This window comes from Mobula hypostoma, chromosome 20 (assembly GCF_963921235.1).
Source record: "Mobula hypostoma chromosome 20, sMobHyp1.1, whole genome shotgun sequence".
Classification (NCBI taxonomy): Eukaryota; Metazoa; Chordata; class Chondrichthyes; order Myliobatiformes; family Myliobatidae; genus Mobula; species Mobula hypostoma.
Window position 1 is genome coordinate 49,303,178 of NC_086116.1, and position 19,363 is coordinate 49,322,540.

At 41.1% G+C, this 19,363-nt stretch overlaps 1 protein-coding gene across 1 annotated transcript in view; it reads right to left on the bottom strand.

Moving 5' to 3' along the window:
• Positions 1 to 19,363, bottom strand: part of reln (reelin) — a 329,082-nt gene that overhangs the window by 201,852 nt on the left and 107,867 nt on the right. The window contains exons 6-8 of the mRNA XM_063072853.1: positions 13,796 to 13,828; positions 11,861 to 11,939; positions 7,105 to 7,201 (exon numbers count right to left, since the gene is read on the bottom strand). Of these exons, the coding sequence (XP_062928923.1) occupies positions 7,105 to 7,201; positions 11,861 to 11,939; positions 13,796 to 13,828 (209 nt within the window). The remainder of the gene's footprint in view (positions 1 to 7,104; positions 7,202 to 11,860; positions 11,940 to 13,795; positions 13,829 to 19,363) is intronic.

Genomic DNA, 19,363 nt, shown 5'->3' on the forward strand with positions numbered 1-19,363 from the left:
AGCTGCCAGAATGTTGAGATACTTTATGGACCATGGTCATTTACTGGATTCCTAATTCTTGTCTGTTTCAGTTTCATAATTTTAGGATGTTTAGTGCAATTGGACACACTTCTCACAACAAGGATGCTGATAGCTCACCCGAACTGCTCTTCTGGATGTGATCTGCTGAAGCACCAGGAATCTCATGATCTCATGGCACAGTACATTTCCCACTAGTGTACTGGTGGAACTCAAGATAATTTTCTCTTGATGTGGATGATCATGAAGATTAGGTGTGATAACCATTCATCAGTTGCATCATGGCATTTGCAAACCAAAACACTGCACTTTGGAAAATAGCCAAAAAGTTCACTGTAGTAGTTAATATAAAAGCAAGGATGTAATGTTGAGACTTTATAAAGCACTGATGAGGCCTCACTTGGAGTATTGTGTGCAGTTCTGGCCTCTTATCTTCGAAAAGATGTGCTAAAATTGGAGAGTCAAAGGAGGTTCACGAAAATGATTCCAGGATTAAACTGCTTGTCATATGAAGAGCATTTGATGTGTCTGGAACTGGAATTCACTGTAACTCAGAAGACCAAGGGGTGACCTAATTGAAACCTATCAAATAGTGAAAGACCTTGATGGAGTGGATGTGGAAAGGATGTTTACTGTGGTGGGAGAATCTCACACCAGAGGACGCAGCCTCAAAATAGAGGGGTGTCCTTTTAGAATGGAGATGAGGAGGAGTTTCTTTAGCCAGAAAGTGGTGAACCTGTGGAATTCTTTGCCACAGGCAGCAGTAGAGGCCAAGTCTTTATATTTAAGGCACAGAATGATAGATTCTTGATGGGTCAGGGCATGAAGGGATATGGCGGGGCGGCAGGAGACAGCGGCTGAGAGGAAAAATGGATCAGCCATGATGAAATAGCAGAGCAGACTCAATGAGTCAAATGGCCTAATTCTGCTCATATCTCATGGTCTTAAGAATAATTACTCAATCACTTTTATAAAATAGCATTTTGGAAATAATCAAAGATTAGCTTTTAATTTTGTAACTTTTTATGTCTGTGGTAAAATAATTTTAGTGCCAAGAGTTAAATTGGTGGTCGCATTGTCTATTACATTGGCAAGCATATAATTAAATTAACACTGAAGGACAAAGAATAAAATTTCAATCATAAACTGAAACACAAACCCGGAACAAACATAAATTGCTGGACTTCTTGTTAGTTGGTGATCACTGAAGAATATTTGGGAAAATATATAAATGTCACATCTTTTCACAAACACAAAATACTCTGCAGATGCTGGGGTCAAAGCAACACTCATAACACGCTGGAGGAACTCAGCAGGTCGGGCAGCATCCGTGGAAACGATCAGTCAACGTTTTGGGCCGGAACCCTTCGTCAGGACTATAGAGGGAAGGGGCAGAGGCCCTATAAAGAAGGTGGGGGGAGGGTGGGAAGGAGAAGGCCGGTAGGTTCCAGGTGAAAAACCAGTAAGGGGAAAGATAAGGGGGTGGGGAAGGGGAAGCAGGGAGGTGATAGGCCGGAAAGGTGAAGAAGGAATAGGAGAAAACACAATGGGTAGTAGAAGGAGGAGGAACCATGAGGGAGGCGATAGGCAGCTGAGGGAGGAGGCAGAGTGACATAGGGATAGAGGAACGGGGGGGGAGGGAATTACCGGAAGTTGGAGAATTCTATGTTCATACCAAGGGGCTGGAGACTACCTAGACGGTATATGAGGTGTTGCTCCTCCAACCTGAGTTTAGCCTCATCATGGCAGTAGAGGAAACCATGTATGGACATATCTGAATGGGAGTGGGAAGCAGAGCTGAAGTGGGTGGCTACTGGGAGATCCTGTCTGCTGTGGCGGACGGAGCGGAGGTGCTCAACGAAGCGGTCCCCCAATCTGTGTCGGGTTTCACCGATGTAGAGGAGGCCGCACCGGATGCAATAGATGACCCCAACAGATTAACAAGTGAAGTGTTGCCTCACTTGGAAGGACTGTTTGGGGCCCTGAATGGTGGCAAGAGAGGAGGTGTAGGGACAGGTGTAGCACTTGCGCTTACAGGGATAAGTGCCGGGTGGGAGATCCGTGGGGAGGGACGTGTGGATCAGGGAGTCACGGAGGGACCAATCCCTGCAGAAAGCGGAGAGGGGTGGAGAGGGAAAGATGTGCTTAGTTGTGGGGTCCTGTTGAAGATGGCGGAAGTTGCGGATGATAATGTGCTGGATCTTTTCATCAGTGGATATTCTCATATTCAACAGTAAATGTGCCTCCACACTTGTTAGGGGTCTGAGGAGATTTGGTGTGACACCAAAGGCCCTTACGATTTCTATAGATGTAGGGTGGAGAGCATTCTGACTGGTTGCATAACAACTTAATAAAGCCCAGGATCTCAAGTGGGTGCAGAGAGTTACAGCGTCTGCTAACTCCATCGTGGACACAACACTTCCCACCATCGAGGACATCCTTAAGAGGCAGTGCCTCAAGAAGGTGGCATTCTTCATTAAGGACCCTCGCTATCCAGGACATTTCCTCTTCTCATTACTGCCCGTAGTCCCACACTCAATGATTTAGGATCAGCCTCTTCACTTTCGTCACCAGATTTCTGAATGGTCCAAAAAAACTAGCTCATTTCTGAATGGTCCACGTACACTAGCTCACTATTCGTTTACTTTGCAATATCTATTTATCTTTGTAGTTGATAGATTTTTATGACTTTGTACTGTACACAATAAATTTATCATATGTCAGTAATAATAATTCTGATTCAGAATTTTGCTCCCCAAAATTTTAAAGACTGGAAAATGAGAAGGAACATTATGTTTGTAACCTACTCTACCTTCAGCAGGCTGATGTTACTTAAGAGTAAACCTGTTTATTCTTGACCAAATCCTTATATAATTTTCTTATACTTTCCTGTTGATCTCTTTTTAAAAGATTTGGAAGAAGTAGTTAGTCATTTCAGGGCTGAATGACTTTCTGACTTTCAGAGAGATTTGCCTTTCTATTCTACCTTGCTTTCTCTAATATCAGCAGTCCATTACCCTCCATAGATGCATCTTGACCTGCTGAGTTCCTCCAGCTTTTTGTATGTTGATCCCTTTCTATTTGTTGTTTCCCAACGTGAAGACAAGGAAAAAATAGCTTCAAGGAATAAGCTGGATGAAATTTGCTCTACCAAGGGAACAGAAGTCATTGAGACCCTTTTATATTTGGTCCAGATTGGAATGAAATTGAAACAGCAGGTTAAAAAAAGAGTATATTTTAAACTCCACTTGGGAACAGATTTCATGATATATCCTAAAATGCAAAAAGGCTCCAAAGAGGTAACATCTGGCCAAGTGAATGGATAAGGACATGGCAGATTGAATGTAATGAGGGAAAAGGAGGTCATCCACTGGTAGAATAATTAGAATGACGCAGTATTCTTAAATGGTAAGAGAATAATAAGTATTGCTGTTCAGAAGGATCTGTACATAAATCACTGAAAGTTAATAAGCAGGCGCAGCAAACAATTGGGAGAGCATATGGTATATTAGTCTTTATTGCAATATGATTTGACCTGAAGATAAAGGCAACCTATTGGTGAGACAGGATTTGAAATATTTTTACATATCTATATCCCTAAACTTGGGGAGGATATATTTGCGTTAGAGCGGGTTATGATGAAAGTCACAGATCAACTTCTGGGATGGGGTTGAAGAGGCTGGTGTTTGTCCTTTGAATAGAGATTAAGCAGACTGTAACTTGCATTTTATGAGTTTAGAAGAATGTGAGGCAATTTCATTGAATCGTATGACACTTGTCAGAGTGCATGCAGCAATAGTGTTTTTCCTGGCGAGGATGATAAGTGTGAGGTGCTACATTTTGGTAGGACTAATCAAAATAGGACATACATGGTAAATGGTAGGGCATTGAAGAATGCAGTATAACAGAGGGATCTAGGAATAATGGTGCATAGTTCCCTGAAGGTGGAATCTCATGTGGATAGGGTGCTGAAGAAAGCATTTGGTATGCTGGCCTTTATAAATCAGAGCATTGAGTATAGGAGTTGGGATGTAATGTTAAAATTGTACAAGGCATCGGTAAGGCCAAATTTAGAGTATTATGTACAGTTCTGGTCACCGAATTATAGGAAAGATGTCAACAAAATAGAGAGGGTACAGAGAAGATTTACTGGAACGTTACCTGGGTTTCAGCACCTAAGTTACAGAGAAAGGTTGAACAAGTTGGGTCTTTATTCTTGGGGCGTAGAAGGTTGAGGAGGGACTTGATAGAGGTATTTAAAATTATGAGGGCAATAGATAGAGTTGATATGGATAGGCTTTTTCCATTGAGAGTAGGGGAGATTCAAACAAGAGGACATGAGTTGAGAGTTAGGGGGCAAAAGTTTAGGGGTAACATGAGGGGGAACTTCTTTACTCAGAGACTGGTAGCTGTGTGGAACGAGCTTCCAGTAGAAGTGGTAGAGGCAGGTTCGATATTGTCATTTAAAGTAAAATTGGATAGCTATATGAACAGGAAAGGAATGGAGGGTTATGGGCTGAGTGCAGGTCGGTGGGACTAGGTGAGACTAAGCGTTCGGCACGGACTAGAAGGGCCGAGATGGCCTGTTTCCGTGCTGTAATTGTTATATGGTTATATGTCTAGGACCAGCGGACCTATCTCAAAAATAAAGACTCAAACACTCAGAACAGAGGTGAGAAGAATTTTTTTCACAAGAAGATCACGAATCATTGGAATTGCCTGATGGAGAGGGCTGTGGGGACTCATCTTGTAAATATTTTCAAGATGAGAGACAGATAGATTTTTGTTTTGGATATTAGGGGAATGAAGGAATAATGATTGATGACAGGAAAGTGACTCAGAGGTGAAAAAGTAGTCAGAATGAACGACAGAGCAGCTGTGAGGGTGAATGGCCTGCTCCTGCTTCGATTCCCTATGTTATTATCAGAGGCAACTTCAAAGGAATTCCTAGAATCATTTCCCAAGTACATCAGTCTCAGGCGTTCTCTTAACCTTACCTACAGTGTGTGCATTATAAAGGTGTGTCGGAGGAGCATTCCCTGGATAGTTCATCCAGAACTCTTTGAAGATCATGTACAGGGAATGCACATGGGGATTTTTCTGACAATTACTGTGTCCATAAGCTTACAGGACTTGTTCACTTGCAAACGGCACAGATGTACAGAAGTACTGTACGTTAGGAATCGTTTATTGAACAGTCTCTTCAAGGGGAGCCTACTGCAGATGCTAGAAATATTGAGGCTCATGAAAAAGAAATACTTTTCATTACTTAATAATTGAAGAGGCAAGCTTTTCTCTTGAAAGCAACTTAAGTTCTGTGATCAAACATCCCAGTGGTAATCTAGCCCAAGGGTTATCCTGTGCAGATTGCCATTTTATTAAGTGGGATGAGACTGAAGTTACCATTTCCTAGATTCAAGAAAAAGTGCTTTATTCAAAAAAGGTTATAACATGTCCTTCATGGCAAAACTGGATTACTGGTAATCTAAATAAAACTGTGGGAGATGTAAATGGTCAGGGATCTATACTGAGGATTCAATGAAAAAGGTCTATTTTATCTTTAGATGTTATACTGGACCAGTCTATTGAAGAAGATGGGGGTGAGGGGTCACTCCCTCCAACAAGCAATCAAGTCCTTGTCAAACGCAGCAGAAGAAAGCAGCGATTGGATTTGGATTAAAAGGAAAGACAACAACTGGGCTGCAAGATGAAGACAGGAGGATATGGAACTGAGGGGGGTGTATCTGGGATGCCAAGTAGCACCGTTGAGCCCTCTGGAGACGTCGTGGGCTTATCAACGAAACGTCAAAGAAGGAGGGTGCCCACCTGATGACCCTGATGATGTACCTACCCTCCCTCCTTGTCACCTCACCAAGCCCACTGCCAACAATGAGAGTGCCAATTTACCAGAGGGATTGAAACATCAAGTCCTAGTAGCTCTACCGTACTCATATGACAAGGAATGTGATGTTTGAAGAATTCAGATCCCAATCCTGTATCTTTCATATTGTTTCTAACGAATGACACAATTCAATAACCTTACTCATCCCTGCACTAGGATTACATGGTGGTGGTTGGTTAGAATTTCAAATATAGTAATGTTTTGCATTATAAGTTGCATTTTCAGGCTGTCATTCATCTTACTTTTACTCCCACTGCAAGGAGATTTCATGTGCATTTGGAATAGTGTTTGCAGTGGGAGAGTGGATTAAGCTATTGCAGCTAACAGAATTTCTGTAGATGACTGCTAAATACATATTTAGTTTATCCTGTTCCAAGTCACATGGAAGTCTTCGAGGACCAGTTACCCATCCAACTCATACTTGTATTTCACAAGGCATATCATCTTTCAGTAGAATCTTACCAGCCTGTGAACTGCGTCACTCTTAATGTAGCTGAAACACTCTGCGGTGTACCTTAAAAAGTTCTCCCTCAGAGGTCTACATCCAATGTTCATTTAATTTCATTGTTTTATCTCAATTTAAACAAAATTAAGATATCAGAGAACCACCACTAGCGTTCAGAAGAGGTTCCTTTATGTACCATCCCAGCTGTAAGTGCTGTGACACTCAGCACTGTATGTAATTACGGACTAAAGAGCATGCAAAGTGGCTGATTTAAACAATTTGCTTCAAGACACCGGTCATACCTTGGATGGACTTCAAGAGAGAATTGTTAATGATTTCCAGGAAGAGTTGGAATGTACCGAGTAGCTGTGATGCACTCCCACCTCTAATTGTGCCTCAACTCTCCACCAAGTATGTGGCGGCTGCCAACAAAGCAATGAGAAGAGCCCATCTATGTCACCGAAAAGAGATCTGAGTGTCATTTTTGAGCCATCTTAGACCACCTAGTTAGACATGTGCTGCTAGTGCAATGTTAAATTTTGAGGCTTAAATAGTCTGAAATTTATCCCACTGAGTTCCTTGTAATATATCAGACATCTGCAGACAGATAAGCTTGTTCCACAAGAGCATCAAAAATGCCTCCGTGGAGTTTTCTGCCACAGCTCACTGCTACTTATACTTGGAAGTATAAATCAATTTGCTTAACTTTCTCAAAATACTTTAGTTAAAAGCAACTTACCAGCTCCCGTGGACCATTTGGCTCACAGAATGTAATCGCATTGCCATGCATTATGATCCCACACTGATCACCCACGATACAATGGCTGCATTCAAACCTAGGGAAACGAGATAAAGGAAGATTGCATTAATTCACACAAGAGGGTTGACTACCTATTACTTACAAAAAAAGGAACAGAAAGAACCTGTTGTATTTACATACCATCTTCTGTATCCTCAGTATGCCCCTTAAATACTTCACAGTAAAGGAATAACCTTAAAAAGGTAGAAACTACCAGCCCCTTGAAATAAATGCAGCAGTTAAAAGCAGATCCCGCAAACTGCAACAAAATACTGAATAATTTTGCTGGGTTTCATTGAGTGACAATATTGTGTAAAATTCTTTTTAAAACTGGACAGAGAGGTTTGACAGTATGTCTGTCAGTGCATTACTCCTTTGATTGTGGCACCAACGTATCAGCCCGGAATGTGTGTCCAGGTGTAAAAGGGCTGGATCTTCTAACTCAAAACTTTATCTCAGAATGGACGGTACAGAGTTACAGTCAACAGCAATCCCTACCATTTGAAACTTGTGATAGTGCTACACAGATGGAGGTAGATTAGTAATCCTGAATCCTGAGCAATTCCTTCATAAGACTAGAATACACAGAAGCATAATTATGAGCCTCAATTATGAATAATTCAGTCATGGCTGATTTACTTCACATTTCAATCCCATTCTCCTGCCTTCTCCCTGTAACCTTTAACATCCTTACTAATCAAGAACCCATCCAACTCCGCTTGGAATATACCCAATGATTTGGCCTCCACAGCTGTCTGTGACAATGAATTCTACAGATTTACCACCTGCCAGCGAAAGAAATTACTCCTCATGTCCATCCTAATGGGACACCCTTCTAATATGAAACTGTGTCCTCTAGTCCAAAGGTTTCCCATTATTGAAAACATCCGCTTCACGTCCCACTCTATCTAGGCCTTTTGATATTCAGCATGTTTCAACAAAATTCACTCCCCCCCCCCCCCACTTCTCCAATTCTTCTAAACTCTGGCAAGTACAGGTCCACTGCTATCAAAAGCTCTTCATATATGAACCCTTTCATTTCTGGGATCACTTTTGTAAACTTTCTCTGGACCCTTTCCAATGTTGGGATATCCTTTCTTAGCTATGAGACCCAAAACTGTTCACAATACTCCATGTATGGTTTGACTAATGCCTCAGCATCTGTATCGTCATCCTTAATAGTGGACTTAACATCGTGCCAACCACTGAAGTCAAACTAAATGGCCAATAATTTTCTGTCTTTTGCCTCTCTCCCTTCATAAAGAAGTGGAGTGATATTTAATTTTTTTTGAAAGAACCTAGTGATTCTTGAAATCTCTTCAATCTCTTCAGCTACCTCTTTCAGAACCTGGAGTGTAGTCCATCTGGTCCAGGTGACTTACCTAGCTTCAGAACTTTCACTTCCCTTGCACCTTCTCCTTAGTAATAAGAACTACACTCATTTCTGCCTTCTGATACTCTCGAATTTCTGGCATGCTGTTGATGTCTTCCCCAGTGAAGGCTGGTGCAAAATACTTATTCAATTGATCTACTATTTCTTTGTTCCCCATCACTACCTTTCCCTCTCCTTTGTTTTTATACTGTCTTTGACTTCCCTTGTCACCCACAGTTGCTTCATTCTCCCTTTAGAACACTACTTCTTTATTGGGATGAACCAAGCCTCCATCTCTAGCATCCCCTTCCAATCAACTTTGTCTAGGTCTTCTCTTGTACCTCTTCTTTCTACCTCTTTACTGAAATGTAATATCAGGAATGAGAGGGTTAACATATGAGGAACGTTTGTCCGCTCTTGGACTGTATTCCTTGGAGTTCAGAAGAATGAGGGGATACCTCATAGAAACATTTCGAATGTTGAAAGGCATGGACAGAGTGGATGTGGCAAAGTTGTTTCCCATGATGGGGGAGTCTAGTATGAGATGGCATGACTTAAGGATTGAAGGGCGCCCATTCAGAAATGCGAAGAAATTTTTTTAGTCAGAGGGTGGTGAATCTATGGAATTTGTTGCCACGGGCAGCAGTGAAGGCCAAGTCATTGGGTGTATTTAAGGCAGAGATTGATAGGTATCTGAGTAGCCAGGGCATCAAAGGTTATGGTGAGAAGGCGGGGGAGTGGGACTAAATGGGAGAATGGATTAGCTCATGATAAAATGGCGGAGCAGACCCGATGGGCCAAATGGCCGACTTCTGCTCCCCTGTCTTATGGTCTTATGGTAATATCAATACATCCAATTTTAGTTTCTCCCTTTCAAACTGCATGATGATTTCTGTAGTATGTTCACTATCTCCTAAGGGTTCCTTTATCTTAAGCTCGCTAATCAAATTTGTTTCATTCTGGAACACCCAATCCAGAATTCCCTTTTCCCTGGTAGCCTTGAACACAAGCTGCCCTAAGAAGTCATCTTTTAGGCATTCTACAGATTCCTTCTCTTAGGATCCAAGAGCTTGCATATTGAAATTCCCATGATCATTGTAACATTGCCTTTTTTACTTGCCATTTCTATCTCCTGTTGTAATTTGTAGCCCACATCTTGGTTACTGTTCAGAGGCACATACATAACTCCCATCAGGGTCTTTTTATTCTTGCAGTTCCTTAACTCTACCACAAGGATTCTACATCTTCTGATCCTATGTCATTTCTTTGAGGATTTGATTTCAATTTTTACCAGCAAAGCCACCAGACCCCCTCTGCCTACCTGCCTGCCCTTTTTAAGCAAAATGTATCCTTGAAAGTTGTGCTCCCAGCTGTGATCATCTTTCAATAATTCTGTGATGTCCGCAACATCATACCTGCCAATTTCTAGTTGTGCTACAAGATCATTTACCTTATTTCATATACTGTGTACATTCAAATATAACACCTTCAGTCCTGGATTCACCACCCTTATTTTCAACTTTGTCCCCACGTTGCCTAAGTTAAATTCTTTTCCCTTTCTTAACTTTCTGTCTTTTTCTGTGTCCTGAAACTTCAATAACTGCTCCAGCTCTTTCCTTTCATTTTATTTTATCTATACTTTTCCAAGATGTTGAACCCACCCCCTATTTAATTTAAAGCCCCATCCACAGCCCTAGTTATGCGATTCGCAAGGACCCTGGTCTCAGCATAGTTCAGGAAGAGCCCATCCCTCTTTCTCGAATACTGGTGCCAATGTCCCGCTTCTCCCACACCAATCTTTAAGCCACATATTTAGCTCTCTGATCTTATTAACCCTGTGCCAATTTGCATGTAGCTCAGGTACCAATCCAGAGATTATTACCTTTTTGCTTCTGTGTTTTAACTTAGTCCCTAACTGCTCAAATTCCTTAGCTGATCAACTCCTCCGCCCATTAGCCCACCCCGACACATCCACCCCCTACCACCACCACTACTTGATAATTTCCTTTCAGAGTCACAGACACTCCTGTGCCTATCGTCACTTTATGGATATACAGCACAATCAATCTATGTATATAAGCTATCTCATGTATTATATGCAGGGAATGTCACACATACTGATATTGGAGGGCTGTCTCTTCATGCTGAGCCTAATAAGTAGGTACTGCATTCAGTCTGATGTATTGAAGTGAGTAAGGATTGTCAGTAAAAAACAGAATTCAAATATTAGAGCATTCTGCTCAGATTTTTTCATACATCATGTAATTCCATATAACTGACCTGCATTAGGCACACTGAATACTCTGATATAGGGGCAGATCTTTGGAAGTATTTTATTTTATTCTGCAAAACACATATGCAATACCCCTGGCAGAGATAGTGAATCTTTTTGGAGTGTGTACCCAAATTGGAAATAATCCTCCAAAATATTCTTTTGTATGCTATTAAGCAGAGATTTTCATTGATGAATGAATTTGTAACAAATAATAACAGTTTATTTTAAGGAAAAAGGATGAGTCCAGTTGCTTATTTACATGTATTCATTGATTTACTATTGATAAAAGAAAATTAGAGAGAGATTGTCATGTGCTCTTACAACCATCATCAAGCCAGTGTAAGAGGTTTCCTATGAAAACATCTCACTGTTCTTGGGTTGTAAAAATCATCTGTTGCTTTATTTGGCAGTAAGTATAAATGTATCTTTTTATTAGAGGTGGGGCTTTAAAGAATCGAGGGACAGCACTGCAAGCTACATGCCAACAAAATTTTTGTGTGTGTGGGCACACAGAAAAATAATTTCAGTGTTGTATATGGTGACCTGTATGTACTCTGATAATAAACTTAACTTTGACTTTGACTTGGGCACATGTGTTAAAGGTTTGCTACTTCTGCTCTAGGGGTTGCCCCTCTTACTCCACTATGGTAGTTTCAGCCATTTCCACCCTATTTTCCAAAGCTTCTTCCACCTTGTTATTTTTCTTCATTTCTTTAAATTACACCACAGCCTAACTTTTTAACTCTGCATTGAATTGTCTCTTTTAACTCCTTTGTTGTCCACCTCTTCCACTTCTGTGAAGCACTTGCAGGATGTTGTCATAAGGTCACCACACATAAATATAATGTTGCTTTGTATGATATTGTATGCACTACAAAAAAAAGTCACAGATTCCCGCAAAATTTCAGCTAATCACAGAAAAACGGATATTGAAAATAAAATGTGTCTGCTTGTAACAAGTATTAAGATGGCTTAATTTAAAATAAGACCGACAACTCCCCTCCAAACTGCTGTTTAATAAGGCTGTTTATGTTGACAGGTAAACCTACCATAATTCTTCATTCAGTTCCAATTTTGGATGTGAATCAAAATCATCCCGGAGAATCACACTGGCACTGTGGATTTCAGCTAAGGAAGAAAGTTCATAAACAATCCATCATAATGCAATTTACATTGTAAAATGTATACTTAGCTTGCCTAGCTCTGTCTCAAGAGCTCAGTAATTTTTTTCTCCTTATGAAAAGGCATGAGTAATAGTCACTACAACTTACATTAAGTGCTTCAGTCCAAAGAGCCAGGCTTGCCTCTGTCTGGCTTGTGTTCAAAACCAGTTCATTCAAGGACAAGACGTATGCATATCTTAGCAACAATGATTTATGGATTTTTCATTTCCATGGCAACATTAATTTGTTATGGTTTTACTCCTTTAAAATTTAAATGAATGGTAATGGTAACTCCACACAGGACATGGAAAATGGCTATTGCATTCTGCTGAGGGATGCATGTTATTATGCAGAGTTGCATGCTTACATTAGCATCCCATTGAGCTGTTTAGTCCCTCTCCTGATTCCTGTAAAACATTTATTGAGCATGGCACTGGTTATAGTCCCTTAGAGAGTTACCAGAATAACCAAGCTAGCAATTTATTTTTGAGTCTTCCTACTCAACACATGATTATATTAGCTGTTTAACTGAAAGAATACAAGGACCATTTAATGGCTACAGTAATGTTTGGGGTCAACACTGGAATTCATACGGGCTCGGAAGTCAGTGTCACAAGTTACATGAACTGATATGGTAATTTTTAAGAAACGAATGAATTAATTTCACTGTTAGCTACTTTTCTTTTTGCCAAAGAGATTTTCCTGACCCACTGCGGTTCGATTGGTGTGATTTGCAGCAGCAAGTGTGGTTTCAGATATGGCTGAAAGCTGGATGATGGTTGTTGGTGCTGGAAATGGCTCTGAAAGGTGGTGTTTTAAAACCACTCCCCCACCAGAAACTCTAGTTGCACCATTATCCTGACTGTCCAGCTGAAGGCTCAGCTTCTAGTCCTGATAATGAATCGCTACACCATCAGACATACAAAGCAACTTCTCATCATCAGAATGATCGGAGTAACAGAACTATTCTTTAGCATCCCAATGACTTGCTCCATTGTGACCCAGTTGGTGCTAGAAGACATGTTATATCTCAATTTTGCAGGACTCCGAAGGTTTCTAATTGGAGGTAGGAACTATAAATGCAAGGGATAACTATGGTTTAAGAGCCACTTGGGCATTCTCTCAGCATATTCAAACAGGGCCTGCAAACTACTCTGGAATAAAAACACGTGCTTCATCTGGAAAATGGTTGCTTTTGTATAAAATGATAAAATGGTTGGGCAACCATTCTGTCTACGATTATAATTTGAGCATAATGGTATTACACAACACAGAATCATTTCAGGATATAATCACATTCTCCACAGCTACACTGGATAATGGAACCACAGATCGTTAAAGAATAAAATAAAGTCACCATACAGAGATTTTATTTCTGGATAAAGTTATTCAGATGAAGCTAATCATCTCTTTAATTGTGATTAATTTGATCTGGTTAACTTCATCTCATACTATTTAATGGGGTCTTCCCTTATCTCAGTGCAGACATCTGGCTGTAGTTTTCTGCAAATTCTATGCTACTGTTTGTGCTACTTGAACCCACAAAAGATTAATGGATGTTTGTCTACTAGAAGATATTCATACCAATTGGCCAGCTGCAATGCAATCGCACATTATATCACATACTTTGCCCATTTTGTTAAAGATGAAAAGAAGTTTAATGAAAAAAAAGAGGATGTTGGGCCAAGATGAAAGGGTACATATTGTATTACTCAATTCCTTGGACATGCCTGAAGGGAAGTTGCAGCAAATCTACACATAACAAGAGCTAACTGGGAAGCTCTGGACACTGTTAATTATATTGTTAACATTTTCACTTACCCAGCTTTGGTCGTAGAGGTGACTCAGTGGGAGCTGTGAGATAAGAATAGAAAAGTTATGTTAATTGACAGGCAAACTCTATATTCTCTCAACATAATGATCACACATGTAAATAATCACATGCAAAAGATTTCCATGTATGACCTTCTCTGGGGGAAACATACATTTCATGCTGTGGTAAGATGAACAAGTTACTTATTTGGCAATACAAATCAACTTTCAAATGGCAAACATTACTGAAGGTTGTTTCACACTTTTGTGGGCAAATATCTATTTTATCTTAAGTGCTGTGCTTTTTCTATAGAGCACATTAAACTGAGAGTATTTTTTAAAATAAGACTTGTTTCCTTTGACTAGAATCCAATGTTTACAACATAGGCAATTCACGTTGTCTTGACCTAAAAGTAAGTGAGTAAATCATATAAATAAAGTACGGTATTTCACCAGACTGCCCACCCACAGCATGTGGTAGCATAAAGCAAAATGAAATTGCCATTGCAACCAGACTTGAGCTTGCATGTTCTCATGAGTTTATGAATCTCCAGTAAGCAATAGAGAAAATCACAAATGTTTTCAATTATAATCTCTCATGGAAACAATACTGAAATCTGTAAGAGTATAAAAGAAAATGCAATGGCACTGCTAAAGGTGGGAGGAGAAGATGGCGGCGCGACACGGCGTGTGTAGCCTCTCCGGTGAAACGATATCGTATTTGTAAGTAGGACGCCGTGCACAATTCTGATTTGATGGAGACAGACGCGAGAAGCAGAGGAACATCTGGAGAAATTTCTGAAATGCCCGGTTCGCTGCCGCTGCTACTGTGCAATCGAGAATCTCCGGAGGAAAGGCCCCAAAATCCCCGGCTTTGCCTGCTGCTGGCGACGGAGGTTGAGGTCGAAGCATTCAGCAGAGATGGCGCTTGGTACTCGGTGTCGGAGGGCTGATCAGAGCTCGAAGTTTTCCGACGACTCAGAGTCGGACTGTGGTCGGGCATGGCAGGGAGAGTTTTCCTCCTTCTCCCGTCTGCGTGAGATGTGGAACTTTCGACAGACTTTGAACTTTTTTACTGTGCCATGGCCTGTTCTTCATCAAGTTATGGTATTGTTGCACTGTTGTAACTATATGTTATAATTATGTGGTTTTTGTTAGTTCTTCAGTCCTGTGTTTCTGTGATATCACACCAGAGGAGTATTGTATCACTTCTTAATGCATGCATTACTGAATGACAATAAAAGAGGACTGCGTGTCCTCATAATCTAATAAAATGCAAATGCAGCTTTGTGACTATAGTCCCACTGTTTTTGGAGTTCAAGAAATGAGTTGTTACAGTTTTTCTTAAACATAAAATGCCTCACTCCGTTTTATTTGCAAAAACCTACACCATTTTCACTTCACTTCACCATTTCACAGTGCTGATGAAGGGTCTCAGCCGGAAACGCCGACTGTTTATTCCCCTCATCGATTGTCGCTGGCTTGTATCTTGTTGGTGTTTCTCCATTTCCACTTCTTTTCTCTCTCTCTCTCGTAACGTGCTATTGAACTACGGTGGTGCCTTTCACACCACAGCATTTCAGTTAAATAGTGATCCTTCAATGTGTCAGCCCACATTTATGTTATTGGCCAGACAAAACAACAAACCTGAAGCTGATCTCTACATTTTCTGATATCTATAGTAAACAGAGTGTGCAGAGCATTGGTCAGAAGAATGAATTCTGATCACCTTTCCCTGTCCCAAAGAGAAAGTGTATGCTGTTGGTTTCAATTCAACTGCTGTACTGATTAGAATCTATTCTTAGCTTTTAATAACAGGCAGAATAATTTCCACCTTAAATCTACCAAGTTGTAATAATGTAATAAAATAGAGACGGGAAAAATGCATTCATTCTGTATCTGAACATAACAATGTGACCTCATGGAATATTAAACACAGAATGATAAAAATTATTCTGTTCAATAAAAATTGCCTTTAAAAACTTTTTTCTAAAAAATGACACACAGATTACAGCTGAGGTTTGAGTTCAACCCCCATAGAGTCAAAGTTTACAGTATGGTAAGTTCAAGTGAATTTCCTCAACACATTTTATTTCTGCGAAGCTATCTATCATCCTTCACAAACTGACATTAAATTGCCCGCCCCATTCAGGTACCCAAGCAGACTTGTAGGGAAGCATCCCTATATTTGGCTCACTTTATATCCAAGTTGCATTTATACTGAGTGGAGAATGGATTGCAAAATGATTTTAAAATGTCCATTGTAGGAAAAAGACCTACCGAAGTCAAATAAGTACAAACCAAAATGAAGTCAGTCAGCTCTTGCTACCAAATATTAAAGATTCTCAGCCTGATTATTGACTGCCTCGAGCAAAAAGAGATTTGATTTTTTTTTACATATAATCTTGACATTTGGCAGAGAATTTTAATAGAAAATTACTAATAACTTTAACAAAAGAGAAGAATTAAAGAGGAAGCTTTGTCTGTCTTGACTTGTGCTTCTCTAATAGATAGTGAGAGGTTAACAATTTACAGGTGATGCAAAGATTTTGTTTCAAATCTACTGGGTAATTATTTTTAATTCAATATTGCAATCTAACACTTTGCATGACCCAAATCTAATCCAAATGTTTTGAAATTCTGGTGAATCCATTCTCTTCCCTTGACCACATCATATTCCTCACTATCCCAAAATACCAGGGTTAGAATTAATTTATTATTTAAACTGTCCATCACTTCATAACAGAAATCAAATAATGTACCAGAGATCAGGTGTGGAGAAAGATTAGGTTAGATTAGATTATGAGGACACGCAGTCCTCTTTTATTGTCACTTAGTAAGCATGCATTAAGAAATGATACAATGTTTTTCCAGAATGATATCACAGGATCACATGACAAACTGACTTAAAAACTGTCAAAAACCACATAATTATAACATATAGTTACAACAGTGCAAAGCAATACTGTAATTTGATAAGAACAGACTATGTGCATGGTAAAAGTCTCAAAGTCTCTCAAAAGTCCCATCATCTCACGCAGACGGTGAACATCCAGCGCTGTAAACTTGTCAATGCAGCATCCTGGAAGCATCTGACCACAGTCCAACTCCGAGTCCGTCCGAAAACTCCGAGCCTCCGACCAGCTCTCCGACACCGAGCACCGAGCACCATCTCTGCCGAGCGCTTCGACCCCGGCCCCGGCAACAGGCAATAGGCAAAGCCGAGGATCTGGGGCCTTCCCCTCCGGAGATTCTCCATCGCACAGTAGCAATGGCAGTGAAGCGGGCATTTCAGAAGTTTCTCCAGGTGTTCCTCCGTGCTTCTCACGGCTGTCTCCATCAAATCAGGATTGTGCACGGCCCCCTAGTTAACACATATCGATATCATTCGGAACGGCCGCGCGTGCTGCGTCGCGCCACCATCTTCTCCCTCCCACAAGAGGGTGATGTTGAAGATCTCAAAAACTTTAATGAGTAGTTTAAAAAGGAAAAATACCTTCAAAGCATTGAGGCCAGTAATGTGGTCATCATTATATGTGGAACCAATATCTTTGCTCTTTTGTACTATTTTTGGCTTTTGGCAGGGTTTATGAACCCACTAGTTCATTGAGCAGTCACATGAACAACTTGTATCAGGGCAAAACTAAAAGGAGCAGAGGGTAAGAAGTTCTTTTCAGGATTAAAACAGAAATATCACATGTTAGAACCACAGACAAGTGGTCAGTTAGCAGCTTTGGCGAGAGTTTGCAGCAGCAATGATAAGGTAACCACAGGTAATTGCTATCACGGCCCTCTGAGTCTGCCAACACATGACACATGCAGTTTAATATGGAAACCCCCAGCAGCGATTCTATGCATCTCCTTTCGTAATGCTAATTGCAGCCTTCACTGCAATCAGGGAAAATCAATTGAACTGTCATGAATATCAAAAAATTATGATTTCTTCTCATTGTAAATCTTGTTCTTAGCTGCATTAAATTCCAGGTGGGAACTTCATGCTGTATTGAACCTTTATTATCAATAGCAAGCTATCTGGCTGAAAAAAACTGTAAGTTTGTAAACTGTAATTTCCACACAAAAGGTCTGTGTGGAACTAAAAGCCCTTGAGTTTTTAAGACAAGAAAATCTGCAGATGCTGGAAATCCAAGTGACGCACACAAAATGCTGGAGGAACTCAGAAGGCCAGGCAGCACCTATGGGAAAGAGTAAACAGTCAAAGGTCCAGCCCTTCTTCAGGACTGGAAAGGAAGGGGAGGTCAGATTTTAGAAGGTGGGGAGAGGGAAGGAAGAAGTTCTACATGGCAGGTGATAGGTGAGTCTGGGAGGGGGGGTGAAGTAAAGAGCTGGGAAGTTGATTGGTGAAAGAGATAAATGGCTGGAGGAGTAAGAATCTGATAGGACAGGATAGAAGACCAGGGAAGAAAGGGAAGGAGGAGGGGCACCAGAGAGAGGTGGTGGGCAGTTAGGGAGGTAAGACAAGAGAAGGAAACAGGAATGGGGAATGGTGAAGAGGGGCACAATTACTGGAAGTTTGAGAAATTAATGTTCATGTCATCAGGTTGGAGGCTACCCAGACGGAATATGAGGTGTTGCTCCTCCAACCTGAGCGTGGCTTCATCCTGGAGTAGAGGAGGCTGTGGACTGATATGTTGGAATGGGAATGGGAAGTGGAATTGAAATGGGTGGCTTCAGGGAAAAGCCGCTTTTTCTGGCGGACGGAGCGTAGGTGCTCAGCGAAGCATCTCCCAATCTACATTGGATCTCACCGATATACAGGAGGCCACACCGGGAGCACCAGATACAGTAGATGACCTCAACAGACTCACAGGACTGTTAGAGGTAGTGAGGGAGGAGGTGTAGCACTTGTTCCACTTGCAAGCACAAGTACTAGGAGGGAGATCAGTGATGAGGGATAGGGAGTCATGTAGGGACTCCCTGCAGAAAGCAGAAAGTGAGTGGGGGGGGGGAGGGAAAGATGTGCTTGTTGGTGGGATTCCATCGGAGATGGTGGAAGTTATGGAGAATTATTTGCTTGACCCAGCGGATAGTGGGGTGGTAGGTGAGGACAAGAGGAACCCTATCCCTGGTAGAGTGGTGGAAGAATGGGGTGAGAGCAGACGTACGCAAAATGGAAGAAATGCGGGCGAGGGCAGCATTGACGCTGGAGGAAGGGAAGCCGCTTTTTTTTTTAAGAAGGAGGACATCTCATTAGTTCTGGAACGAAAAGCCTCATCCTCAGAGCAGATGCTGCAGAGATGGAGGAACTGAGAGAAGGGGATGGCATTTTTACAAGTGTCAGGGTGGAGAGTGGTATATTCCAAGTAGCTGTGAAAATCAGTGGGTTTATAAAAGATGTCAGTAGATAAGCTGTCTCCAGAGATGGAGGCAGAGAGACCGAGAAAGGGGAGGGAGGTGTTGGAAATGGACCAAGTAAATTTGAGGAAAAAGTAGAAGTTGGAGGCAAAGTTGATAAAGTTGACGAGCTCAGCATGGGTGCAGGAAGCAGTACGAATGCAGTCGTCCATCTAGCATAGGAAGAGTTGAAAGGTGATACCGGTGCAGGCTTAGAGTATGGAC